Here is a 24,645-nt window from a genome sequence, read left to right as displayed (position 1 = left end):
AACAATACTCGGACGGATGATGCCTCACCGTCACTCAGTAAGGAGGAGTGGCTTCCGTTTCGCCAATAAGAGTATTGCAGCGTGTGTCGTATTTCCAGACTCCAATAAGGGCTTTGCTTTTGTTACTTATTGCGAATATAATGCGTCTCCCATTTCAGAAAACTTTTCCGACATTCGAGGGAAATCGCACTTTTAGCTAGCGTGTCTTATTATCCTCATTGTGTGCGAGCTATACCAACGAGTTCTGCTACAATAATCGCCATGTTGCGTTCCATTAATTAATGGCGTCATTAATGAGTGCGATGGAACACACGAAACAAGTGCCGTCTTTTAAATACGCTCGCTATAAAAAGTGTTGTTTGGTTATAGCGAACTATGCACTATGAACTATTTTTTTTCTCGAGAGAGTTGTTTATTGAGAACTGGCGAGAGCATTGGATGGAGAAAGCGCGTGTCCCATGGGAACAAGCGGACCGTCCTACTGGTTGAGGTAACAAATGGATTCTTTCTACGAGGCTGTTTTTCCCACTTTATAACGTCCGAGTAAGTGCAATGATTTTGAGGGTTCTTTAACGTGTAAGAGAATCCTTGAGTGCACGTGCGTATCCGGTCGCACTTTTCTCACGTGACAAACGGTTTTACTTGTGAGTCAAGAACGTTATTCCATGAATAGGGCTCCACCTAGAGGCAATAATACTGATTTGGATCAAGAACTTGACTTGCGTGTATACAGCGACACCGAAACGGCGCGTACTCTAGGTAGAAACAGCAATACAAAATATTGACGCTCTAATTTTATTTCACAGTTATTATATCCAGAGTGAATCAGCTGGGCTAGTAACCATTGCAAAAAAAGAGTTACGGTTCCTAATGGCCCAAGTCAGCTTGTTCGTTGGAATACAGTTTCTCTAAACGAGGACGGACTTTCCCAGTTCCGACTCAATGTTGAGCTGTGACATAGACTCCATCACAGAGAAGCCACAAAGTGCATCGTGACAAACAACTTTCACTCTCCAACCAAAGCTGCATGGCCAAAATTTGGGAATAGGCTTCAACCCCAAACCCACAGTTTAGGGAACGTTGGGAATGTCGTATTTACCGTTGGTGAAAGGTTCTCATATATAATCTTTCCAGAGCAGGAATCACATTTCGCACGCAATGTAAAAGTTGAAACTCTGGTCAATCATGTACGGAGCGCGCGGGTTCCTGGATCAGAATATTTTATTTAACATAATTATCTAAGTACACAAGTTACTTCTCAAGTTACACTTTGCTTGTAAGTAACACCATAACAACGTAGATGTTCTGCGTGTGAACTGCGGGTTTCTATAGATCTATTTCCGTATGTCGAGAAGCTTTCTCCTACAGATTGTCCTTCATTTAATTGAGCTTGGCAATATTTCGAAAAGGAGAACGAGCCAAATCTTTTCTGCAGCTAGATAAATATTGCACTCAAGTTATCTTTGACCAGTTTTCGTAGGATTTATGATAAACAGTTTCCTCGCGAGTAATTTTCAATTGCGGGGCGACTGAACGTATACCATCAGGCAGGCTGGCTCTCAGATTTTGCTTCAACAATTATATGTTGTTGGCTGATATCTCTAGGTGACAAAGCCGTTTGTTTGTGAGTCTCTATATCCATTCGTTGACCGAAAAATAAATAAATAAACGTGAAGAACGTGTCATCGAATCCAGTCATGTTTAACGACCTTTTGATCTATTCATAACGTCCAAAAGCACTTATGCTTTGAGTTACTTTCTCCATTTATATAGGTACGATCGCGGCTCGCTTTTCAGAAACCAGGCAGTATCCTGAAGACAGGAAGTTGAAAATGGCAACCACTCAGGGCAGTTCCCAACTGAAATAAGCTTCTCAATGTACACCCATTGAAAAGAAAAATCCCGCGTTAGCGCCGCTAAGCAACTGTGGCGTCGGGAAAACCGGATAGTTCCCGCAATTGAAATACTTGGGTTTTCCAAGTTGGCTCATTCATTCATCTCCAATAACGAGTAATTGCGTCGCTGTATATGCCACGAAACGTGACCTTTGGGGAATGAGCGAAGCTCCGATGAGTCCGCCATCACCTTACAGCGGAGGTTTCTGGTTCTAACCATTATCCTTACAACGTTGTATATATCTAACATTCCACGCACGTGTGATATGGAGCGGTTGCCACACGCGTAATGTCGCCACTTAGGAGCACTGTAACGCCGACGCCGCGCAAATAATGCAACATGTTTTTGCATATTCTCAAACTGCGAGACTCTAGACAGTCACGAAAAAAATATCAACGCGATAAATGATGTGGCTTTTTAGAAATTTGTTCCAATGTATGATCTACTTTCAGATTTTTCTCATATTTGCGCGGCTGCAGTGTGTGACAGACTGCACTACAAATATCAAACTTATATCACCGGAAACCACTTTTCACGACGAAGAAAATTATATATCGTTCATCAGAAAATTTTCAACAGACGCTACACAGAACGGACCCGAACACAGAAAAAATCACAAAGGTTTCTTCCTTGTCTCACGCCAGGAGCGGCCAAACTTGGGGAAAACGGAAAGTGCGATAAAAGCGAATTCCACTTGGGCATGATGCTTAATTTTTTTTCTCAGCAACGAATGGACATAGAGACTTAAAAAAAAGAGACAAAAGAAAAACGACTTGGTCACGCAGATACATCGGCCAATATTCTCGAAGCACAATCTGAGACTACGTCCGAACCAGCCTGCATGACCTTAGATGGAACCACCCTGTGACAGGAGCGAAACGCTCTTACAAAACAGTGGCCGGTCAAACGCAAATTCACAAGTCAAAGTGCAGCTGCCGAGCAATTCATTACCCCGTAATGTAGATTTATTTGGGAACGGAATTGCTTTTTTTTGGTTCTCAAGGTAACGTCCCTAACAAATCATGGTTAGACCTTTTGAGAAAAGCCAGCGCCACCTGTGTGTTGTTTGCTGCTGCCTTCGCAGACGCTTTGGTCTCTGTGATCGTTCGATTCCGTTTTGTTTGAGAATTTGCGGGAGGAACGATGGGGTAGCGAGTCTTCTCAAGAGCAACACATGCGCTCCATTCAAAGGGGACACAAAGTAAATGCATCGCTAAACATCCCACGTGGTCTGTCAGGATAAAGCAGTGTCTCTCAAACGTCCCAAGATGCCTTGCGCCGATCACTCGGGGTCGAAAGGTCTATTGCTTCTCTCCGGTTTGCGTCCAACTGCTTTACCTTTTCTTGCTTTCTGGCCCGGTGAAAACTTGCTACTCGAAGGCTCTTTATGAACGGGCGTATATCTTCATTCGCCCCTACATGCTAGGGACACTCAAACAAAACAGGTCATGTGTGTGAAGCCTTAATTAAAATGATCCTCTCTGCAGCAAAAGGACCCTAGTAATTTTTATTGTATACGTTTCCACGAAGCATTCTTTTTTCGCGGGATGAATATAACATTTCTTCCGCTTGAGCTCAACAGATTCGGGAAAGGTAAGCGAAACTGAGGAGATTAGGCATCCGTCTCTGAGAAACATCCGCATAAAGGAAGCAAAAGAACGTCATAATGCGGCTGCCCCAACGTGGAGCAAAAAGGCGCGTCTCCATGGAAACCCCATCTCGGAGACGAGATGGGAGAAGAAGCAGAAAAAAGCAAAACGAGCTCCTTTCCCTAATGGCGGAAAAAAGGAGTGCGCATGCGCGCTTCAATAATGAACGGCAGAAAAAGACGCTATTAATTCACGCTCCCATTGGAGGGTTGTTTTTCGTAACAACATAGGCACAGATTTGGAATTTTGTTGGACAGAGGCAACTTTAGCCGACGATGAAGGAACTCTGCTTGGAAATAAATAAAAGATCCATTTTTGATAAGATTTCTGTGTGTTCTCTTCTATACCAATAGATGGATCGCTTTCATAACACAGTTCTGGCCAAAGCATTCAATCGGTGTCAACAAATGGTACCCGAATGAAACTGAAAGCCCCGGAAATAAAAGCGGTATTATGTGGGATTGCACGGTGCAAAGAAAATCCTCTTGAGGGAGACATCATGACCGCAACCATTTTTATACTCAATCCTCCCGTAACGAGCAACAAACAACCCTCCTCCTTCCAACGAGGCTTTCCTCCAATCATGGACGCCATTTTTCTTCCCTTTCCTCCATCTTGTTTCTTGCAATCGATGTTTCCTCACCTGCGCAGGCGCAAAGACCCTTTTTGCCTTCTTTTTCCATCCCCAAAGTCTCCCTGGAAACGCCCCTCCCCGTTTTTCCGCTTTCTCCAACTTTTTTCTCTATTTTTGGGACGCTTTCTGGAACGTTCGTTTATTTTATTCCCTTCGAAACAATCTCGTTTCGTGCATTTCCTAAATTAATTTATTAAATACCCCGAGTAAATCCCTTAAAATTGAAAAAAAAAAAAAAATAGAGGCCGTGTCGTACATGTTCGTGACCTGCCTGATCGTTCTAACCTCCGTTCCAATTTACCCAACCAGACTAAGAAACTCTCGGTAACAACGAGTTTTTTTCCGGTAAGACATTTCAACTACGACGAAAAAAGCCAGCACACCTCCTCTCCATAACAAACCAAACAAGGTTCCCGACAGTATAGCGCTTTTTGACCAGCACAAAGACATTCTTAGTGCAATTAAAAGAGTTTATGCTGGTAACGTGAGCCAAACGGTTGTCCAAATGACATATTTATTTAAATCAATTTTTGCTTCGTTAGACGCAACATTGTCAGTTTGTAAGAAGAAAGCGAGACCTCATAGAAAGTTTATTCCAAGTACAAGTAGTAGGACGTAACTCTCGTTTGAGAACTTTGTGGCAATAGTGGCGGTGATGATAACTCGCGGCGACACAACTAGCATTATATTTGTGACGTGGCCAATAACTATTTGAGCATAATTGATATTATAAAGGCAGGCACGCGCAATGGCGAGCTATCAATCACTGGCTCATTAATTACACTCCATCTGTCTGTACATAAAAATCGATAGAGTTGATTAAAAGACGCAAGATTGATGTTCGCCCAATGTTACACGATAAGCGAAAGAGGCAATTTGAATAAAATAAAAATCAATTCTGAATCCTTCTATGGTGTATCTGAAAGCACCGAGAGTCGAGCGTTTCAAACGTAATTACGGAAACAAGTGTATTTCAGTTTGAAATAATCTAAACTGGTCTGACCTGATGGAAGTGCGAGAGCTGCATGTAGTTCTCCGCCATCGATGGCCCTCCTTTCGGGTTTCCACTTGGACTCCGAGCATAGTTCTGTGCAGAAAATTAAAACGGAATCAGAGATTAGATAGTATAGAAGGCTCGTAAATTGTTCCTTAAGACATCATCATTATCACAGAATGTTCGGAGCACGCTCTTTAAATAAACACACAGGGTAATGGTATTTTTTCCATTGGGGTAAACGGCCCAAAAAGGCGCGCACAATTCATTTTCAACTTCTCTAGGGATATCATTTGGTACATTTTCGTTCTTTGGGTTATATTTTCTTTTTTTCAGTATATCCGGATCATGAATTATTTTTACTGCTGCCTTAATATGCAGCTTTAAGCGTATAGTACCTGGCATCCATGTTCCACTTTCTTGCGGCATTTAATATAATCTTATTTGAGGGTATTTGAAAGAAGGTGTTCATACGCGTTCCATATTCTGTATAACCAACACGTTCTCCTTGTTTAGTTAGACAGGGGGAATTGTATTTGCGCAAACTGTCATGGCATGAGCAGGTGCTCGGGTCAAAGTAACCCCATGGATGTGCGCAAAAAGATGAGTTCATCCAGTAAGAGTACTACGAATAATTGCGATGTTCTTTCGTGCACTATTTTCCAGGCGTGACTCCAAATGGGGGCAAAAACAAGAATGAAAATTTCAAGTTAGTCGCCGGCACAAATGAGAAAAAAATATTTTTAAAAATCCAGAGAAGTGACTCATTTATTCCTAAATAATTGGAGGTTAACAAACCGCTGGTATTCCATCCATCCCGTGAAAACTGAGTTTTTCGTTCAAAAATTCCATTAAACATCGTGATGTGTGGATTGTTCCTTCTATAGTCGTGTGCAATGACCATGTCTGGCTTTTGAAAAGTTGCTGGAAATGTTCTCTTGGCGCCATCGAAAACCCTGGGTGGAATGACGTACAAGGGAAGTTCGTATAGCAAAAAACGACGCTCGTTTTAGTTGGCTTTGTGGAAAAGTGGTTTTGCGACGATCAATTATACGACCCGACGACAACATCAAGCTCGTTCGATGCTGTCTTCTCTGGAAGAGAACAGCAATTTTCTTTTGCACTGTGGTGTAATCTTGTGATGCCAAGCTATATGCCACTGAAAATAACCATCAATACCCAGTAAGAAGGCACTCAGAAAGACCCAGCACGATAATAACGTGCTCCCAAAAGTAATGACGTTTTTAGAGAGTGTAAGCTCAATGTCAACACGGGGGTCACAAGATATCCCTAGCAGATGACAGGGCTGTCGTCTGCTACAACTAAAGTTTTGAGATATGCCAATGCACGGTGATACTGAGCCACCTCCTGGGTTCTGGAAAATATGGTCTGAGAAAAAATTGTCCCGGAGGCTTCCGCCCAAAATTACACCATGTCGCTGTGGATGAAACGGCCGATCAAGTGGGAAATTCGGAGACATAGACTTTTATTATTATTATTAACTCGATGTTAATGGACAATAAAACGCCATTCAATGAGGAACATAAAAGCGATTGAGCGGATTGCATTCCACTCTCTCTTTATTCAGTTGAGTACAGACAACGCGACGAGATTACGACCTTAATTCTGCGTATTTCTGGCACACAGGTTGGAGAAATGGTACCCGCGTTCTTTTCTAAAAGCAAGTATTACAGAGCTGTATTCTTACCAATGAAATGCTTTAGACCGCTCACTGTACGTGGGGTCGTCCCAGCTCAACCTGGATCGGCTATTGTTGGTCAGACACAGGTTTTATTTTCATACTTCTATGTGGATGAACCGTAGCTTAAGCAGAAACGGAGTTGTAAGGGCAATGAAACGAAAGGGCGTACAGTTTTTAATGTACATAAACATAAATGTAAGGGACAACTGTCTGAAAAACGGTTGAAACATACTGGCAACCGCGAATGATATCGCTAGCGAACTAGTGCATCAAATGATATCACTTTTACGCTACACATCAAATGGCGTGCAGATTTTGTTATTTGATTTTAGATTAACGCATGAACAAAAAGCCGATGTCTGTTAATTTCAACAAATGGGGAGAGCGAATGGTAACACTCGGTCGGCTGTGATGTGTTTCATCAGCTATCCGCAAGGCACGGCCCTGTATTTTTGGGTGCGCTGGACCCTACGGGACCATTTCTTCCGCCTACATAACCAGGGACCACTTTGAGGCCACCACACTGAGTCTCAATGCCTAGTCCGACTCCAAAACTCTTTCGAGAGCTGCACCTTCCCTGGAAACAGTTTTTCGTTGATTTGATGAATTTATAAGTGTCAGAACATCGCTCAAAGACGAAGAACGACAGCCGTGACAAACGAAATCATTCACCATGCAAAGCTCATGCTGAAAGAAGACACCCGGACTGCATTCAGGGAGTTGGAGTCACACTTTGGGGTCAGTTCGGCGAGCATTTTTTCAATTCTTCACGAACCTACCTACCTATACACTCTTAAAAATGAACTTGACCGCATAGCACACTCCAATGGTTTTTCCCCCGAAAGCGGGGGGGGGGGGGGCGTACGTCATTATATAGTTTAAAATGGCATACGCCAAGTTTTCATCAAATCAAGTGAGAGAACGTTGTCATTCGAGATGATGGTTGGGTGCCATCTCTGTTTTTAGAGTGTAGGAGTAAGGAAAACGCTTGCTTCCTCACACATTGACAAAAGCCGGGTTAATTGGTGCCATCAAATGACCGCTAAATTGGACAACTCCCAGCCAATTTTTCTGGATGTACCGCTTGGATCGAGAAACAAAAAAGGCAATCCAAGGCCTTCTGGGAAGAACAGGAACGAAGTGTGGGGAAGAACTGCTCCTCTTGTGGAACAAAGAACAGTGACTGCCTGCCTCAAGTGTTCGTAGCTCTGCAAGAACGAACGGGATTGAGCGATCGTGCTCAACCATGATACCTTGACGGTCGCATTCCTCGAAGCCCTGACTGGGACTTTTCCCAGAAATTAAGAAAAATCGCTCGTTTCCTATTGTTACTTTTGAGAACGCCCCGTGACCGGTTTCGGTCCCTCTGTATATAGTTTTCTCAGGTTTCTTTTCTATCAGTCTCAAAACAGTTTCAGGCACCCAGTGAGTATTAGGAGCAGAAAGGACGAGACCTCTGAGTCTTCCCATTGCTCCTTCGACGCAAAAATACTGTATTCGTGGCTAAATTAATCCCAATTTGTGAGCCAATTATTCGTGGTCCTCCATCTTGAACCTCCGGGAACAATTTAACAAAAGGCATCATAACAGGGCATTAAATTTGTCTTCCTTCGGACTCAGAGGGCCGCGGGTCCTTACACGGCTGGTATCTGGTACAGGCACTCGATTGTGCAACTTTTACAAAGGCCGATCTGCGTTGTAGCGTGCTTAAACCTAAACATGCTGACTGGATGATCCAGGTTTACAAGGAACTGGAATCACGGGACACCAAGATCCGCGCGAAATTCAAGAAGGCTGACCTACTGCCTCCACTTGCAACGGAGAACAACTCACCACTATACGGGGCAGCCGCGTACATAAGTTGCCTCAGCATCTTGGGCACTAATTCTTACATATTTCGTTATCGTATTTTTACTTCATTGGTCATAATATTTCGTCGAACTTTAGAATCGCGAAGAAAAGAATGCTCGCGAATTTCGAGAAAATTGTACGCCGCCTACAAGTCCATTACATGAGCTTGCGTGTCTCCTACTCAAGTGTTCAAGATTTCGTGTTGGATGGAACGGGAGAAAGAGAAGCAACAATAGATGTATTACTCACAGACCGGTTGGATTCAAAGGCGCCTTGTTGTCAGGAGTCCATGGCCAAAGAAAGTGGCGACGGCCGCTTCGCAAAAACAAAGATACCCTCCAAAACTCATTAAAATAATTTATCCCCCCTCATATCATTAGCATAAGCTCCTGCGTGGGAGGGAGGGAGCGCTTTTCCAAGCAGCGTGACTTTCCATCGAAAGAGAAAAAAAAGGGGGGGCAAAAACTGCGCGCAACGAAGAAAAAAGCAATCGATCGTAGCCCCCTAGCGGAAGGGTGGGCGGGGGAGGAGCCAAAAACTCCTCCTAGTGGGAGTAAGAAAAATACTTTTTATGGAAGCGAAAAAGAAAAATGATCGTCAAAGGGCAGAAACTTAACTTACGAAGCCAAACGCAGCCGTGTCGCCGACATTTTTTTGGGCAGCCAGGTTTGGGTCAACTATGCCATACATCACTCACGTTGTTGCATATTGTTGCAGAGGACGCTCAGAAAGTTGGTCATTCGACATTTTCACTAGCCGAACACAACGGATGATCTGGCACCCGTTACTCCCTTTGGGCTCAGTCCAATTTGCCTAAATTCACGACCCGCGCATACGATAGCCATCAGATCAAGATGGCGGAATCCTCCCACGCGCGCGCCAAAGGCGATGCTATTGCCGGCTTGTGGAGGAGCGGAAAACTAAAGCGCGCCTAATTAGGATTCATGAAACGGCCGACAGGTGGCACTGCCTTGCACAGGTTTCAGAAAAGCAAGATACATTTGCGAGAAAATACCGCGTATTTTTGTGTGTGTCTGTGCGATCATCATTTTACAGAAAATACCGTGTATTTTCTTTAAAATGATTATCGCACAGACACACACAAAAGATGATTTTGCGGCATAAACAACACAGTCGTCGGAAGTAAACTTATTTTTCTAATCGGATGCTGATGAGCGAGAGCAAAACAAAGAAAACAAGATTATAATATTAGTCAATTACTGTTGTTGAGCATTTACTCAAAGCCTTCCACAATCAATACATTGACGGTCTTCGTACGTAGGCTTTCTATGTGACGTTGCGAATCAAAATTCATGTAGTTCCAGCAAATTAATGATCAGTGGCAAAAAAAATTGTCACGTCATAGCATGTATATATCACGGTTATCAGAGTAGAGAGGAAACAAATACTTGGCATATTATTACGGATGAGAAAAATAGATGGAAATGGAGTGTTGGTACGTTTTTTCAACCAAAGAGTTGAACTGATGTCATTTTTACTCATAAAGTTTTACGAGATATTCTTTTCTCAGGAAATCCGCGGAAGAAATGATGTCTGCGTAGGGTTAAAAATGCAAATTTCGAACACCATGGGACAGAAATTTGTACGGCACAACTCTCCTTATAAGACTGTTTCATAGCGAAGTATCTCGCTTTCCGTCTCATATGACGGGCTTCTAGCGATAACAGGTATTCGGAAATACAAGGGGCGTAATAAAGATCCGGATTTCGTTCCGTAAGTTAGGAAGAAGAAAGAGAGCGTTCGTCACGGCCTGCTTAAACTGTGAGGTCTTGGAAATGACCGCGTATTTGCTAAAGGTGAAATCAAAGGAACCCACGAAGGCCTTTTTTTTAAGCATTTGTCCTCGGAGAAAGGTAAAGATAATTTTGGAGCCACCTTGACTCTAAGTAGCTACAAACTAGAGGGACATCTCCTCATCCTCGCACAGCAAAGAAAATCTCCCCCTGAGCAAAATGTATGCGAATCCTGAAAAATGAGAGATCCCACCTTACCTCCAGTGTTGGGCGGGCGGGGTATCCACAAAAGAGACCGATTCTCCAGAAAACCACCCTTTCTCGTGAGAAAAGAGACCAAAACGTGCGACCGAGACAGCCACAACTGGCTTTGTGATGCTCGCGACCGACGCAAAAATCTCAATTTTCCACAGTGGGGACCAAAGGGGGGAAAACGTTTAACAACATCTTGGTCCCCAACGGGCAAAGACCTTTTCTTTCGAGGGGACCACCTTCTTGAAATTCCTCTTTTCCGCCTATCATTCCTCCCTACGATAAGGAAATAATGTCCCTCCGAAAAAAGGAAAGCTTTCTTTTATACCCCGAAAAAAAAAAAAAAACCTGGAAAGCGAGCAAAATTTTGGCCGTTAGAGGGGGTTCTTTGAAAAAGGAGAGATTCTTGCGTAAGCGAAGGTTTACGCCCTGTGTTCGGACCACTGGACGGCCGTCCCATACAACATAGAGGGGTAAAAAAAAAGGAGCAGTTTGCAGCCCATCGTGGTATTGTTGTCTTGTTTGGGGAAGGGTCCCGCCAGGGGGAGATCGTAAACATTGAAGGGTGTCCCTTTTCTTTTTCTTCAAAGGGAGGGTACGTATAATAAATGAGACTAACCACTCAGAGTAAAACCCACTTTCTAACAAATCTCACAATTGCTATACAACGCTCGTAAAAGTGATGGTATACACATTGTACGCTGGCAACACCCGAAAGTGCAAGTTCTCATTCCTACTAGCAAAATGGAATATCAAGCAGAAAAATCGCATAAGAATGTGCACTTTCAAATGCGATCATGTTGGGGGTAAGAACATGAGTCGCATCGCACTGCAACGTTCTTCCAATCAATTATGGGATCGCGCGACCGAAGTAACAAATTGCAGTTACGGCTTTTCTTTAGTAAGCACTGCCAGTGGCGTCTTTTCCAACTATATTTCAATCTTGAAACAATGTGTACTTTGTGAGGAATGGTCTTTCATGGAGGTCCACCCCCATCTTTCTGACTCCGGAGGCAAATTAACACATAACCACAAAAATCATATTGGTTTTACTTGTTATCAGGTAAGTTTCATGGAACGACGACTTTTATCTCGTTCTCAGTATTTAGAAAAGAGACAGCAGGAAAAGTTTTCATCACGTCGTACTAACCATTGAATAGAATTGAATTAATCCTGGTTTACAGGAATCACCATACCCAATGACATTCTAGGCATATCAATCACGATAACCATCAACCAGGAGAGGTACATCAAGCGAGTATTGGCCAAGTTCGGGATGGAAAGTTGCAAGCCAGTCAAAACGCCAATAGAGAGAGGACAATGCATGAAGCAAGGCACAGGGTCAAGACCGATGGACGTATGGATGTTCGTTATCAAAACCCCATCGGAATGTTAATGCATTTAATGATATAGGCTTTCCCTACCAACTACTTAAGCCAACTGACGAACCTGTACAATCACTGGAAAATGGCAAAATCAGTACTCCGATATGTAAGAGCGACTTGTGTTTCCAAAAGAGGGGAGAGAGGGAAACTTTGGCTTCATTTTACGCTCACACAAGGGGAGCGTCCTCATAACTACCCGGGTGGCTCGACCGATATGGTCACATGTAGTTACACGCTCTCATCAGATATCTGAGCGGAACTCCGCATCCTCAACAGTATCGATGCAGACAAAGAGAAAGGAAGACAAAATTGAGAAAGGTACTATCGGTCTACTGGACGGAAAGCACTTTCAACCTGTAATTCGTAAAGATTTTGTTGTGATTTTCATAGGTACTGCGCAGGAGAACTACAGTTGCCGTTTACCACCAGCGATGTATACCGCAGGAATGAGACGGAAAACAAGAGATTCAAGGTATCGTTCATCTCGGCTGATTCTGCCTTGGCTAATGTCGTCCCTTGTGCAAAGAACATTTTGTGTGTGGAGAAAAGGAGCTACAAACGATTAAAAAGAATTAAAAACCCCCAGTGCTGGTTAGGACAAGGACGGAGAATAAAAACGACAAGGACCGGCACTGAAAAGGTGGTAACATGTACAGTTACCACCTAAGTCAGCATAGCGTCTGAAGAAAGGGTGTAAAAGGCTGCGGCAGAGTTAAAAACGATAAAACCCCCAGTGTAGGGAAAGACGAGTACGGAACACACACACACACAAAAGACGAGGACTGACAGACGGGTGTGCCGGCTGTTATTACAGCCACAAAAGTAATGCACTTTCAGGGCGTGGTGCTTCCCCCATTGACAGAGCAGTGGACATGGAGCACGTTGTGTGCAACCGAGATCGAACCAGGTAGGAAGAACTAAATATAGCTATTATTGGAAGAGCCTCAGGGTGAGAGCTACAAAATTTCAAACAGAAACTGTTCCTCTGTGTCCCCTCGTTCGAAAATATTACCAAACTTGTCCCGAGGACGTTCACTTAATCACAAGTCCCCGGTTTGCTGGATGGAAATGTAACTACAGCATTAAGTTCAAGTACAGTTTGTCATCAATTTTTCCCAGTTGAATCGAATTTCCAAAATAAATGTAACTACATTATCCCTTGTACCAGGGGTAGGACTTTGCAACCTTTTAGGCACAACACATGCGACGACTAGTTACCTCCTAAAAGGTGTAACTGTTCCACCCGTTTTCTGACAGTGTAGGTGCACTCAACAAAAAGAAAAAAAGAAAACAAATGGACTTGTTGAGCAGGGGCAAATAGGGGCAAAGTCGCCATCTTGGGTCCGGCGCTGCATAGAGTCACTAAATATGGGTACAGAGTATCGCATTCCGTCCGATCGTGTCACGTGGTTTCTCCCTCCAAGAACTGGTTGGCTCGACTGAGCGTCCCATTGCTAGGTGATGGCATTATGAGAGCAGCACACAGGATTAGGAGACGCAAGCTGGTGTAACGGAGGCAACATATTCGTTGAGTATGAAGAAAATTCTCGTCCCGTCGTGTCTTTTCTGTTGTTTCTCACACTCAAGAATATGTACCTTACAATTGCATGCATTTTGAAGGACATGATGAATACAGTTTTCTGCTACAGCATTTTTCGCGAGTACATCTCGGAAAGGTACGCCAAGCGATAGCCAGAGGTAGCGAGACCCGCTTTCCAGTTCCCGCTGTAAAATTTGCTCGTTTGGGAACGTAACATGACACGTTCATAACACGGGATCGCATGCGCATGTTTAGTACACATAATTCATTATAACGTTGTTTCTTCAGCACTTTGAGAAATGGCTTCACATTTGTGTTTGAGAACGTGTCCTCTTCCTGTGTCAGGGTTTTCTCCATTTGCAATATACCACCTCGCCTGCACCCTACCTCTTCTGCCTTTGATGTTGACCTGTGTTCACACCGGCTGACACTCATAGCCTCATCATTTGTTTGCTGTGTTGTTTAGATAAACACTCGACTGATTCGACGCGCATTTAGAAAAGCAAACTGATCTGTCCTCATTTTTCTCTAAGAAGCAACATAATCTGGTCTCCGCTCTTCACTGACAGTTGTTTAGACACCATAGGGCTTGGGTTCTCGTGAGGCGGCCCATTATTCCACTTTAACACGTTACCACCAGCAGTGGGATAGAACATCAACCGCAATCAGTTATCCGCCGGAACATCACGGGAGGTCTACTTGGCAAAACGTGAACCAGTTATCATTCAATCGGACAGTTCAAAATTAAATCGATAACTGGGTACAGCTTCCCATGACCGGCCTAGGTAGCTCAGTCGGTAAGGTCTCAACACACAAAGTTCCGTCACTCAGTTATTCATAGGAACTGCACTCAGTTATCCACCGGAACATCACTGGAGGTCTACTTGACAAAACGTGAACCAGTTATCATTCAATGAGACAGTTCAAAATTAAATCGATGACTGGGTACAGCTTCCCATGACCGGCCTAGGTAGCTCAGTCGGTAAGGTCTCAACACACAAAGTTCCGTCACTCAGTTATTCATAGGAACTGCACTCAGTTATCCACCGGAACATCACGGGAGGTCTACTTGACAAAACGTGAACCAGTTATCATTCAATGGGACAGTTCAAAATTAAATCGATGACTGGGTACAGCTTCCCATGACCGGCCTAGGTAGCTCAGTCGGTAAAGGTCTAAACATACAAAGTCCCGCCAGTCGGTTATCCATAGGAACTGCGCGCAGTTATCCGCCGGAACATCACGGGAGGTCTACTTGGCAAAATGTGAACCAGTTATCATTCAATGGGACAGTTCAAAATTAAATCGATGACTGGGTACAGCTTCCCATGACCGGCCTAGGAGGCTCAGTCGGTAACGTCTCAACATGCACAGTCCCGCCTGTCGGTTATCTATAGGAACTGCACTCAGTTATCCGCCGGAACATCACGGGAGGTCTACTTAGCAAAATGTGAATCAGTCATCATTCAATTGGACAGTTCAAAATTAAATCGATGACTGGGTACAGCTTCCCATGACCGGCCTAGGTAGCTCAGTTGGTAAAGGTCTCAACATACAAAGTTCCGTCACTCAGTTATCCGCCGGAACATCACGGGAGGTCTACTTGGCAAAACGTGAACCAGTTATCATTCAATGGGACAGTTCAAAATTAAATCGATAACTGGGTACAGCTTCCCATGACCGGCCTAGGTAGCTCAGTCGGTAAGGTCTCAACATACAAAGTTCCGTCACTCAGTTATTCATAGGAACTGCACTCAGTTATCCACCGGAACATCACCGGAGGTCTCCTTGGAAAAACGTGAACCAGTTATCATTCAATGGGAGAGTTCAAAATTAAATCGATGACTGGGTACAGCTTCCCATGACCGGCCTAGGTAGCTCAGTCGGTAAGGTCTCAACATACAAAGTTCCGTCACACAGTTATTCATAGGAACTGCTCCTAGTTATCTGCCGGAACATCACGGGAGGTCTACTTGGCAAAACGTGAACCAGTTATCATTCAATGGGAGAGTTCAAAATTAAATCGATGACTGGGTACAGCTTCCCATGACCGGCCTAGGTAGCTCAGTCGGTAAGGTCTCAACATACAAAGTTCCGTCACACAGTTATTCATAGGAACTGCTCTTAGTTATCCGCCGGAACATCACGGGAGGTCTACTTGGCAAAACGTGAACCAGTTATCATTCAATGGGACAGTTCAAAATTTAATCGGTGACTTGGTACAACTTCCCATGACCGGCCTAGGTAGCTCGGTCGGTAAGGTCTCAACATAGAAAGTCCCGCCAGTCGGTTATCCATAGAAACTGCACTCAGTTATCCGCCGGAACATCACAGGACGTCTACTTGCCAAAATGTGAACCAGCCATCATTCAATGGGACAGTTCAAAATTAAATCGATGACTGGGTACAGCTTCCCATGACCGGCCTAGGTAGCTCAGTCGGTAAGGTCTAAACATACAAAGTTCCGTCACTCAGTTATTCATAGGAACTGCACTCAGTTATCTGCCGGAACATCACGGGAGGTCTACTTGACAAAGCGTGAACCAGTTATCATTCAATGGGACAGTTCAAAATTAAATCGATGACTGGGTACAGCTTCCCATGACCGGCCTAGGTAGCTCAGTCGGTAGGGTCTCAACATGCACAGTCCCGCCTGTCGGTTATCCATAGGAACTGCACGGGAGGTCTACTTGGCAAAATGTGAACCAGTCATCATTCAATGAGACATTTCAAAATTAAATCGATGACTGGGTACAGCTTCCCATGACCGACCTGGTAGCTCAGCCGGTAAAGGTCTAAACATACAAAGTTCCGTCACTCAGTTATTCATAGGAACTGCACTCAGTTATCCGCCGGAACATCACGGGAGGTCTACTTGACAAAACGTGAACCAGTTATCATTCAATGGGACAGTTCAAAATTAAATCGATGACTGGGTACAGCTTCCCATGACCGGCCTAGGTAGCTCAGTCGGTAGGGTCTCAACATGCACAGTCCCGCCTGTCGGTTATCCATAGGAACTGCACTCAGTTATCGGACGGAACATCACGGGAGGTCTACTTGGCAAAATGTGAACCAGTCATCATTCAATGGGACATTTCAAAATTAAATCGATGACTGGGTACAGCTTCCCATGACCGGCCTGGTAGCTCAGTCGGTAAAGGTCTAAACATACAAAGTCCCGCCAGTCGGTTATCCATAGGAACTGCACTCAGTTATCCGCCGGAACATCACGGGGGGTCTACTTGACAAAATGCGAACCAGTTATCATTCAATGGGACAGCTCAAAATTAAATCGATGACTGGGTACAGCTTCCCATGACCGGCCTGGTAGCTCAGCCGGTAAAGGTCTCAACAGACAAAGTCCCGCCAGTCGGTTATCCATAGGAACTGCGCGCAGTTATCCGCCGGAACATCACAGGAGGTCTACTTGGCAAAATGTGAACCAGATATCATTCAATGGGACAGTTCAAAATTAAATCGATAACTGGGTACAGCTTCCCATGACCGGCCTGGTAGCTCAGCCGGTAACGTCTCAACATGCACAGTCCCGCCTGTCGGTTATCTATAGGAACTGCACTCAGTTATCCGCCGGAACATCACGGGAGGTCTACTTAGCAAAATGTGAATCAGTCATCATTCAATTGGACAGTTCAAAATTAAATCGATGACTGGGTACAGCTTCCCATGACCGGCCTAGGTAGCTCAGTTGGTAAAGGTCTCAACATACAAAGTTCCGTCACTCAGTTATCCGCCGGAACATCACGGGAGGTCTACTTGGCAAAACGTGAACCAGTTATCATTCAATGGGACAGTTCAAAATTAAATCGATAACTGGGTACAGCTTCCCATGACCGGCCTAGGTAGCTCAGTCGGTAAGGTCTCAACATACAAAGTTCCGTCACTCAGTTATTCATAGGAACTGCACTCAGTTATCCACCGGAACATCACCGGAGGTCTCCTTGGAAAAACGTGAACCAGTTATCATTCAATGGGAGAGTTCAAAATTAAATCGATGACTGGGTACAGCTTCCCATGACCGGCCTAGGTAGCTCAGTCGGTAAGGTCTCAACATACAAAGTTCCGTCACACAGTTATTCATAGGAACTGCTCCTAGTTATCTGCCGGAACATCACGGGAGGTCTACTTGGCAAAACGTGAACCAGTTATCATTCAATGGGAGAGTTCAAAATTAAATCGATGACTGGGTACAGCTTCCCATGACCGGCCTAGGTAGCTCAGTCGGTAAGGTCTCAACATACAAAGTTCCGTCACACAGTTATTCATAGGAACTGCTCTTAGTTATCCGCCGGAACATCACGGGAGGTCTACTTGGCAAAACGTGAACCAGTTATCATTCAATGGGACAGTTCAAAATTTAATCGGTGACTTGGTACAACTTCCCATGACCGGCCTAGGTAGCTCGGTCGGTAAGGTCTCAACATAGAAAGTCCCGCCAGTCGGTTATCCATAGAAACTGCACTCAGTTATCCGCCGGAACATCACAGGACGTCTACTTGCCAAAATGTGAACCAGCCATCATTCAATGGGACAGTTCAAAATTAAATCGATGACTGGGTACAGCTTCCCATGACCGGCCTAGGTAGCTCAGTCGGTAAGGTCTAAACATACAAAGTTCCGTCACTCAGTTATTCATAGGAACTGCACTCAGTTATCTGCCGGAACATCACGGGAGGTCTACTTGACAAAGCGTGAACCAGTTATCATTCAATGGGACAGTTCAAAATTAAATCGATGACTGGGTACAGCTTCCCATGACCGGCCTAGGTAGCTCAGTCGGTAGGGTCTCAACATGCACAGTCCCGCCTGTCGGTTATCCATAGGAACTGCACGGGAGGTCTACTTGGCAAAATGTGAACCAGTCATCATTCAATGAGACATTTCAAAATTAAATCGATGACTGGGTACAGCTTCCCATGACCGACCTGGTAGCTCAGCCGGTAAAGGTCTAAACATACAAAGTTCCGTCACTCAGTTATTCATAGGAACTGCACTCAGTTATCCGCCGGAACATCACGGGAGGTCTACTTGACAAAACGTGAACCAGTTATCATTCAATGGGACAGTTCAAAATTAAATCGATGACTGGGTACAGCTTCCCATGACCGGCCTAGGTAGCTCAGTCGGTAGGGTCTCAACATGCACAGTCCCGCCTGTCGGTTATCCATAGGAAGTGCACTCAGTTATCGGACGGAACATCACGGGAGGTCTACTTGGCAAAATGTGAACCAGTCATCATTCAATGGGACATTTCAAAATTAAATCGATGACTGGGTACAGCTTCCCATGACCGGCCTGGTAGCTCAGTCGGTAAAGGTCTAAACATACAAAGTCCCGCCAGTCGGTTATCCATAGGAACTGCACTCAGTTATCCGCCGGAACATCACGGGGGGTCTACTTGACAAAATGCGAACCAGTTATCATTCAATGGGACAGCTCAAAATTAAATCGATGACTGGGTACAGCTTCCCATGACCGGCCTGGTAGCTCAGCCGGTAAAGGTCTCAACAGACAAAGTCCCGCCAGTCGGTTATCCATAGGAACTGCGCGCAGTTATCCGCCGGAACATCACAGGAGGTCTACTTGGCAAAATGTGAACCAGATATCATTCAATGGGACAGTTCAAAATTAAATCGATAACTGGGTACAGCTTCCCATGACCGGCCTGGTAGCTCAGCCGGTAACGTCTCAACATGCACAGTCCCGCCTGTCGGTTATCTATAGGAACTGCACTCAGTTATCCGCCGGAACATCACGGGAGGTCTACTTAGCAAAATGTGAATCAGTCATCATTCAATGGGACAGTTCAAAATTTAATCGATGACTGGGTACAGCTTCCCATGACCGGCCTAGGTAGCTCAGTCGGTAAAGGCCTCAACATACAAAGTTCCGTCACTCAGTTATCCGCCGGAACATCACGGGGGGGCTACTTGGCAAAACGTGAACCAGTTATCATTCAATGGGACAGTTCGAAATTAAATCGATGACTGGGTACAGCTTCCCATAACCGGCCTGGTAGCTCAGCCGGTAAAGGTCTCAACATACAAAGTTCCGTCACTCAGTTATTCATAGGAACTGCATTCAGTTATCCGCCGGAAGCTCACGGGAGGTCTACTAGGGAAAATGTGAACCAGTTATCATTCAATGGGACAGTTCAAAATTAAATCGATGACATGGTGCAGCTTCCCATGACCGGCCTGGTAGCTCAGTCGGTAAGGTCTCAACATAGAAAGTTCCGTCACTCAGTTATTCATAGGAACTGCATTCAGTTATCCGCCGGAAACTCACGGGAGGCCTACTAGGGAAAATGTGAACCAGTTATCATTCAATAGGACAGCTCAAAATTAAATCGGTGACGTGGTACAACTTCCCATGACCGGCGTAGGTAGCTCAGTCGGTAAGGTCACAACATAGAAAGTCCCGCCAGTCGGTTATCCATAGGAACTGCACTCAGTTATCCGCCGGAACATCACAGGACGTCTACTTGGCAAAATGTAAACCAGCCATCATTCAATGGGACACTTCAAAATTAAATCGATGACTGGGTACAGCTTCCCATAACCTGCCTAGGTAGCTCAGTCGGTAAGGTCTCAACGGACACAGTCCCGCCAGTCGGTTATCCATAGGAACTGCACTCAGTTATCCGTCGGAACATCACGGGAGGTCTACTTGGGAAAACGTGGACCAGTTATCATTCGATGCGACAGTTAGACCGACAGAGCTACCTAGGACGCTAAAGGTCCCAACATACAAAGTCCCGTTACTTGGTGATCCATAGGAACTGCACTCAGTTATCCGTCGGAACATCACAGGACGTCTACTTGGCAAAATGTGAACCAGCCATCATTCAATGGGACAGTTCAAAATTAAATCGATGACTGGGTACAGCTTCCCATGACCGGCCTAGGTAGCTCAGTCGGTAACGTCTCAACATACAAAGTTCCGTCACTCAGTTATTCATAGGAACTGCACTCAGTTATCCGCCGGAACATCACGGGAGGGCTACTTGGCAAAACGTGAACCAGTTATCATTCAATGGAACAGTTCGAAATTAAATCGATGACTTGGAACAGCTTCCCATGACCGGCCTAGGTAGCTCAGTCGGTAAGGTCTCAACATACAAAGTTCCGTCACACAGTTATTCATAGGAACTGCACTCAGTTATCCGCCGGAACATCACGGGAGGTCTACTTGACAAAATGTGAACCAGTCATCATTCAATGGGACAGTTCAAAATTAAATCGATGACTGGGTACAGCTTCCAATGACCAGCCTGGTAGCTCAGCCGGTAAAGGTCTAAACATACAAAGTTCCGTCACTCAGTTATCCGCCGGAACATCACGGGAGGTCTACTTGACAAAATGTGAACCAGTCATCATTCAATGGGACAGTTCAAAATTAAATCGATGACTGGGTACAGCTTCCCATGACCAGCCTGGTAGCTCAGCCGGTAAAGGTCTAAACATACAAAGTTCCGTCACTCAGTTATTCATAGGAACTGCACTCAGTTATCCGCCGGAACATCACGGGAGCCCAACTTGACAAAACGTGAACCAGTTATCATTCAATAGAACAGTTCAAAATTAAATCGATGACTGGGTACATCTTCCCATGACCAGCCTGGTAGCTCAGCCGGTAAAAGTCTAAACATACAAAGTTCCGTCACTCAGTTATCCGCCGGAACATCACGGGAGGTCTACTTGACAAACTGTGAACCAGGCATCATTCAATGGGACAGTTCAAAATTAAATCGATGACTGGGTACAGCTTCCCATGACCAGCCTGGTAGCTCAGCCGGTAAAGGTCTAAACATACAAAGTTCCGTCACTCAGTTATTCATAGGAACTGCACTCAGTTATCCGCCGGAACATCACGGGAGCCCAACTTGACAAAACGTGAACCAGTTATCATTCAATGGGACAGTTCAAAATTAAATCGATGACTGGGTACAGCTTCCCATGACCGGCCTGGTAGCTCTGCCGGTAAAGGTCTAAAATACAAAGTTCCGTCACTCAGTTATTCATAGGAACTGCACTCAGTTATCCGCCGGAACATCACGGGAGGTCTACTTGACAAACTGTGAACCAGTCATCATTCAATGGGACAGTTCAAAATTAAATCGATGACTGGGTACAGCTTCCCATGACCAGCCTGGTAGCTCAGCCAGTAAAGGTCTAAACATACAAAGTTCCGTCATTCAGTTATTCATAGGAACTGCACTCAGTTATCCGCCGGAACATCACGGGACGTGAACCAGTTATCATTCAATGGGACAGTTCAAAATTAAATCGATGACTGGGTACAGCTTCCCATGACCGGCCTGGTAGCTCTGCCGGTAAAGGTCTAAAATACAAAGTTCCGTCACTCAGTTATTCATAGGAACTGCACTCAGTTATCCGCCGGAACATCACGGGAGGTCTACTAGGAAAAATGTGAACCGGTTATCATTAAATGGGACAGTTCAAAATTAAATCGATAACTGGGTACCTTCCCATGACCGGCCTAGGTAGCTCAGTCGGTAAGGGCTCAACATACAAAGTTCCGTCACTCAGTTATTCATAGGAACTACACTCAGTTATCCGCCGGAAGATAACAGGAGGTCTACTAGGAAAAATGTGAACCAGTTATCATTCAATGAGACAGTTCAAAATTAAATCAATGACTGGGTACAGCTTCCCATGACCGGCCTAGGTAGCTCAGTTGGTAAGGTCTCAACATACAAAGTTCCGTCACTCAGTTATTCATAGGAACTGTACTCAGTTATCCGACGGAACATCACGGGAGGTCTACTTGGCAAAACGTGAAACAGCTATCATTCAATGGGACAGTTCAAAATTAAATCAATGACTGGGTACAGCTTCCCATGACCGGCCTAGGTAGCTCAGTTGGTAAGGTCTCAACATACAAAGTTCCGTCACTCAGTTATTCATAGGAACTGTACTCAGTTATCCGACGGAACATCACGGGAGGTCTACTTGGCAAAACGTGAAACAGCTATCATTCAATGGGACAGTTCAAAATTAAATCGATGACTGGGTACAGCTTCCCATGACCGGCCTAGGTAGCTCAGTCGGTAAGGTCTCAACATACTCAGTCCCGCCTGTCGGTTATCCATGGGAACTGCACTCAGTTATCTGACGGAACATCACGTGAGGCCTACTTGGCAAAACGTGAAGCAGTTATCATTCAATGGGAGAGTTCAAAATTAAATCGATGACTGGGTACAGCTTCCCATGACCGGCGTAGGTAGCTCAGTGGGTAGTGTCTCAACATACCCAGTCCCGCCTGTCGGTTATCCATAGGAACTGCACTCAGTTATCTGACGGAACATCACGGGAGGTCTACTTGGCAAAACGTGAACCAGTTATCATTCAATGGGACAGTTAGATCGACTGATCTACCTAGGCCGGTAAAGGTCCCAACATACAAAGTCCCATTACTTGGTGATCCATAGGAACTGCACTCAGTTATCCACCGGAACATCACGGGAGGTCTGCTCGGCAAAATGTTGACCAGTGATGATTGAATACGACAGATAAAAAACAAAGCTGACCTCGGTACCTCAGTCGGTAACGTGCTACCTTGCTGAGTAGAAGATCGCGGGTTCAATCCCGGTCGAGGATGGTAGCAATGTGGGGCAGGTAAGTAATGCTCGCACCACCGTGTGTCGGAGATCAAAGACGTGAAAGGAACCGCAGTCCTACCCTACGGCACGTGCAGCATGACGCCAAGCTGACAGTGCTTTACGTGTAAATCTACTGCCTTTAGTTTTTTACAGCTTGCAATGGCATCAGAAATATTATTTGTTTAAGATCGATGATTGGTCCAGAGGACGATGGTACCGTCACCAATGGACGGCAATAGAGAATCCATTAAATAGGCGGTCGCCTTAATCCCTATCCTTTCCGAAACGATGGTGGTATTTTATTCCTCGTTGATCGCTGACCGTAGTACCGAATATACCATGCGAATTGTTGGCGCGAATGCGGTTGCAGACCCTGGACGTTGAGAACATGACGGAATAGACCGCTTCAGAAAATCCCAGGTAGCTTAGGGCCGCTTTGAAGTACGGGAACTTGTCTATCAGAGAGGAGGAGAAGGCCTCCAAATAGATCTCTTCCTGTTTGTAAACAAATGACGTCATAGTGTTCGACAGCGCCACCAATTTGGTAGAGTTGAACAACGCTCAAAGCTAGGGGGCGAACAAGGTCGCGCCCGAAAGCCACGCCTTGATGGGATTACTATGGATTACGAACGATCTTCGGTCCTACTTTTTTTTCAATAGGGGACAGCGAACAAGTGTCCATTCGTGGACTTCTCCTTCCGATTTGTTTCGGTTTCGATCTGTCTACCAACAGCATGATGACGTTTCTCGGGTAGAGGTCTATTGTTGTCGGTTCTTCCTGTGTCACCCGATAGCCCGCGAGGTATCAAGGTCAGCGAAAACGAAACGTTCTCCCTTCTTCGTGACAATAATCTGCCAGGATGCAACGCGTGTGAAAGAGCATTTATTGGGTTTTGCTGAAATACGTCGTACTGTAACCGATCAATGATTGCACGCCCTTTGATCATAAAGTCTCGAAGGAGCGGAGCAGGCGAGCTCGGAAATAACCGTCTGCGAGGCAGCGCGCTGTCTTCTGATTGGCGCACAAAAGTATGTCCCCATGGTGTCGCCGGGGCTCCTCCATCTGCAGAAGCAATGCTGGCCTAAAAAACGTGCGTATTTAATACCTACGGACTTTTCGTGAGAGAAAATTGGCCAAACTGACTGCTGCACACTGTAAAGCATGGTGGTACATGCTTCATACACACGTTTCCGGATGCGACTATCACTTTAAATGTGAGCAAGGTACTTACACCATCGTTTGACAGACTAGGCTGTCCCGTCCCCGTCGTTAGAAACTCTTCACTGTCACCCAGCAACGTTCTTGATAGGTCTTGGTTCTTTTGCGCACCTTGGACCGCAT

The 24,645-nt window shown here is 45.0% G+C and overlaps 1 protein-coding gene across 5 annotated transcripts in view; it reads right to left on the bottom strand.

The window, feature by feature from the left end:
- The window catches only part of LOC135386392 (NGFI-A-binding protein homolog), a 331,002-nt gene that overhangs the window by 239,202 nt on the left and 67,155 nt on the right, over positions 1 to 24,645 (bottom strand). For 3 of the 5 annotated variants that reach the window (XM_064616301.1, XM_064616303.1, XM_064616305.1), the window contains exons 1-2: positions 9,348 to 9,581; positions 5,183 to 5,266 (exon numbers count right to left, since the gene is read on the bottom strand). In XM_064616301.1, coding sequence (XP_064472371.1) covers positions 5,183 to 5,266; positions 9,348 to 9,416 — 153 coding nt within the window. In that variant the 5' untranslated portion in view covers positions 9,417 to 9,581. Of the gene's footprint in view, positions 1 to 5,182; positions 5,267 to 8,975; positions 9,175 to 9,347; positions 9,582 to 24,645 lie in introns of those variants that run through there. The other 2 variants (XM_064616304.1, XM_064616302.1) reach the window with 2 other exon arrangements.

The sequence above is a fragment of the Ornithodoros turicata genome, chromosome 2, assembly GCF_037126465.1.
Source record: "Ornithodoros turicata isolate Travis chromosome 2, ASM3712646v1, whole genome shotgun sequence".
NCBI lineage: Eukaryota > Metazoa > Arthropoda > Arachnida > Ixodida > Argasidae > Ornithodoros > Ornithodoros turicata.
This window is presented reverse-complemented; position numbering and strand designations above follow the sequence as displayed.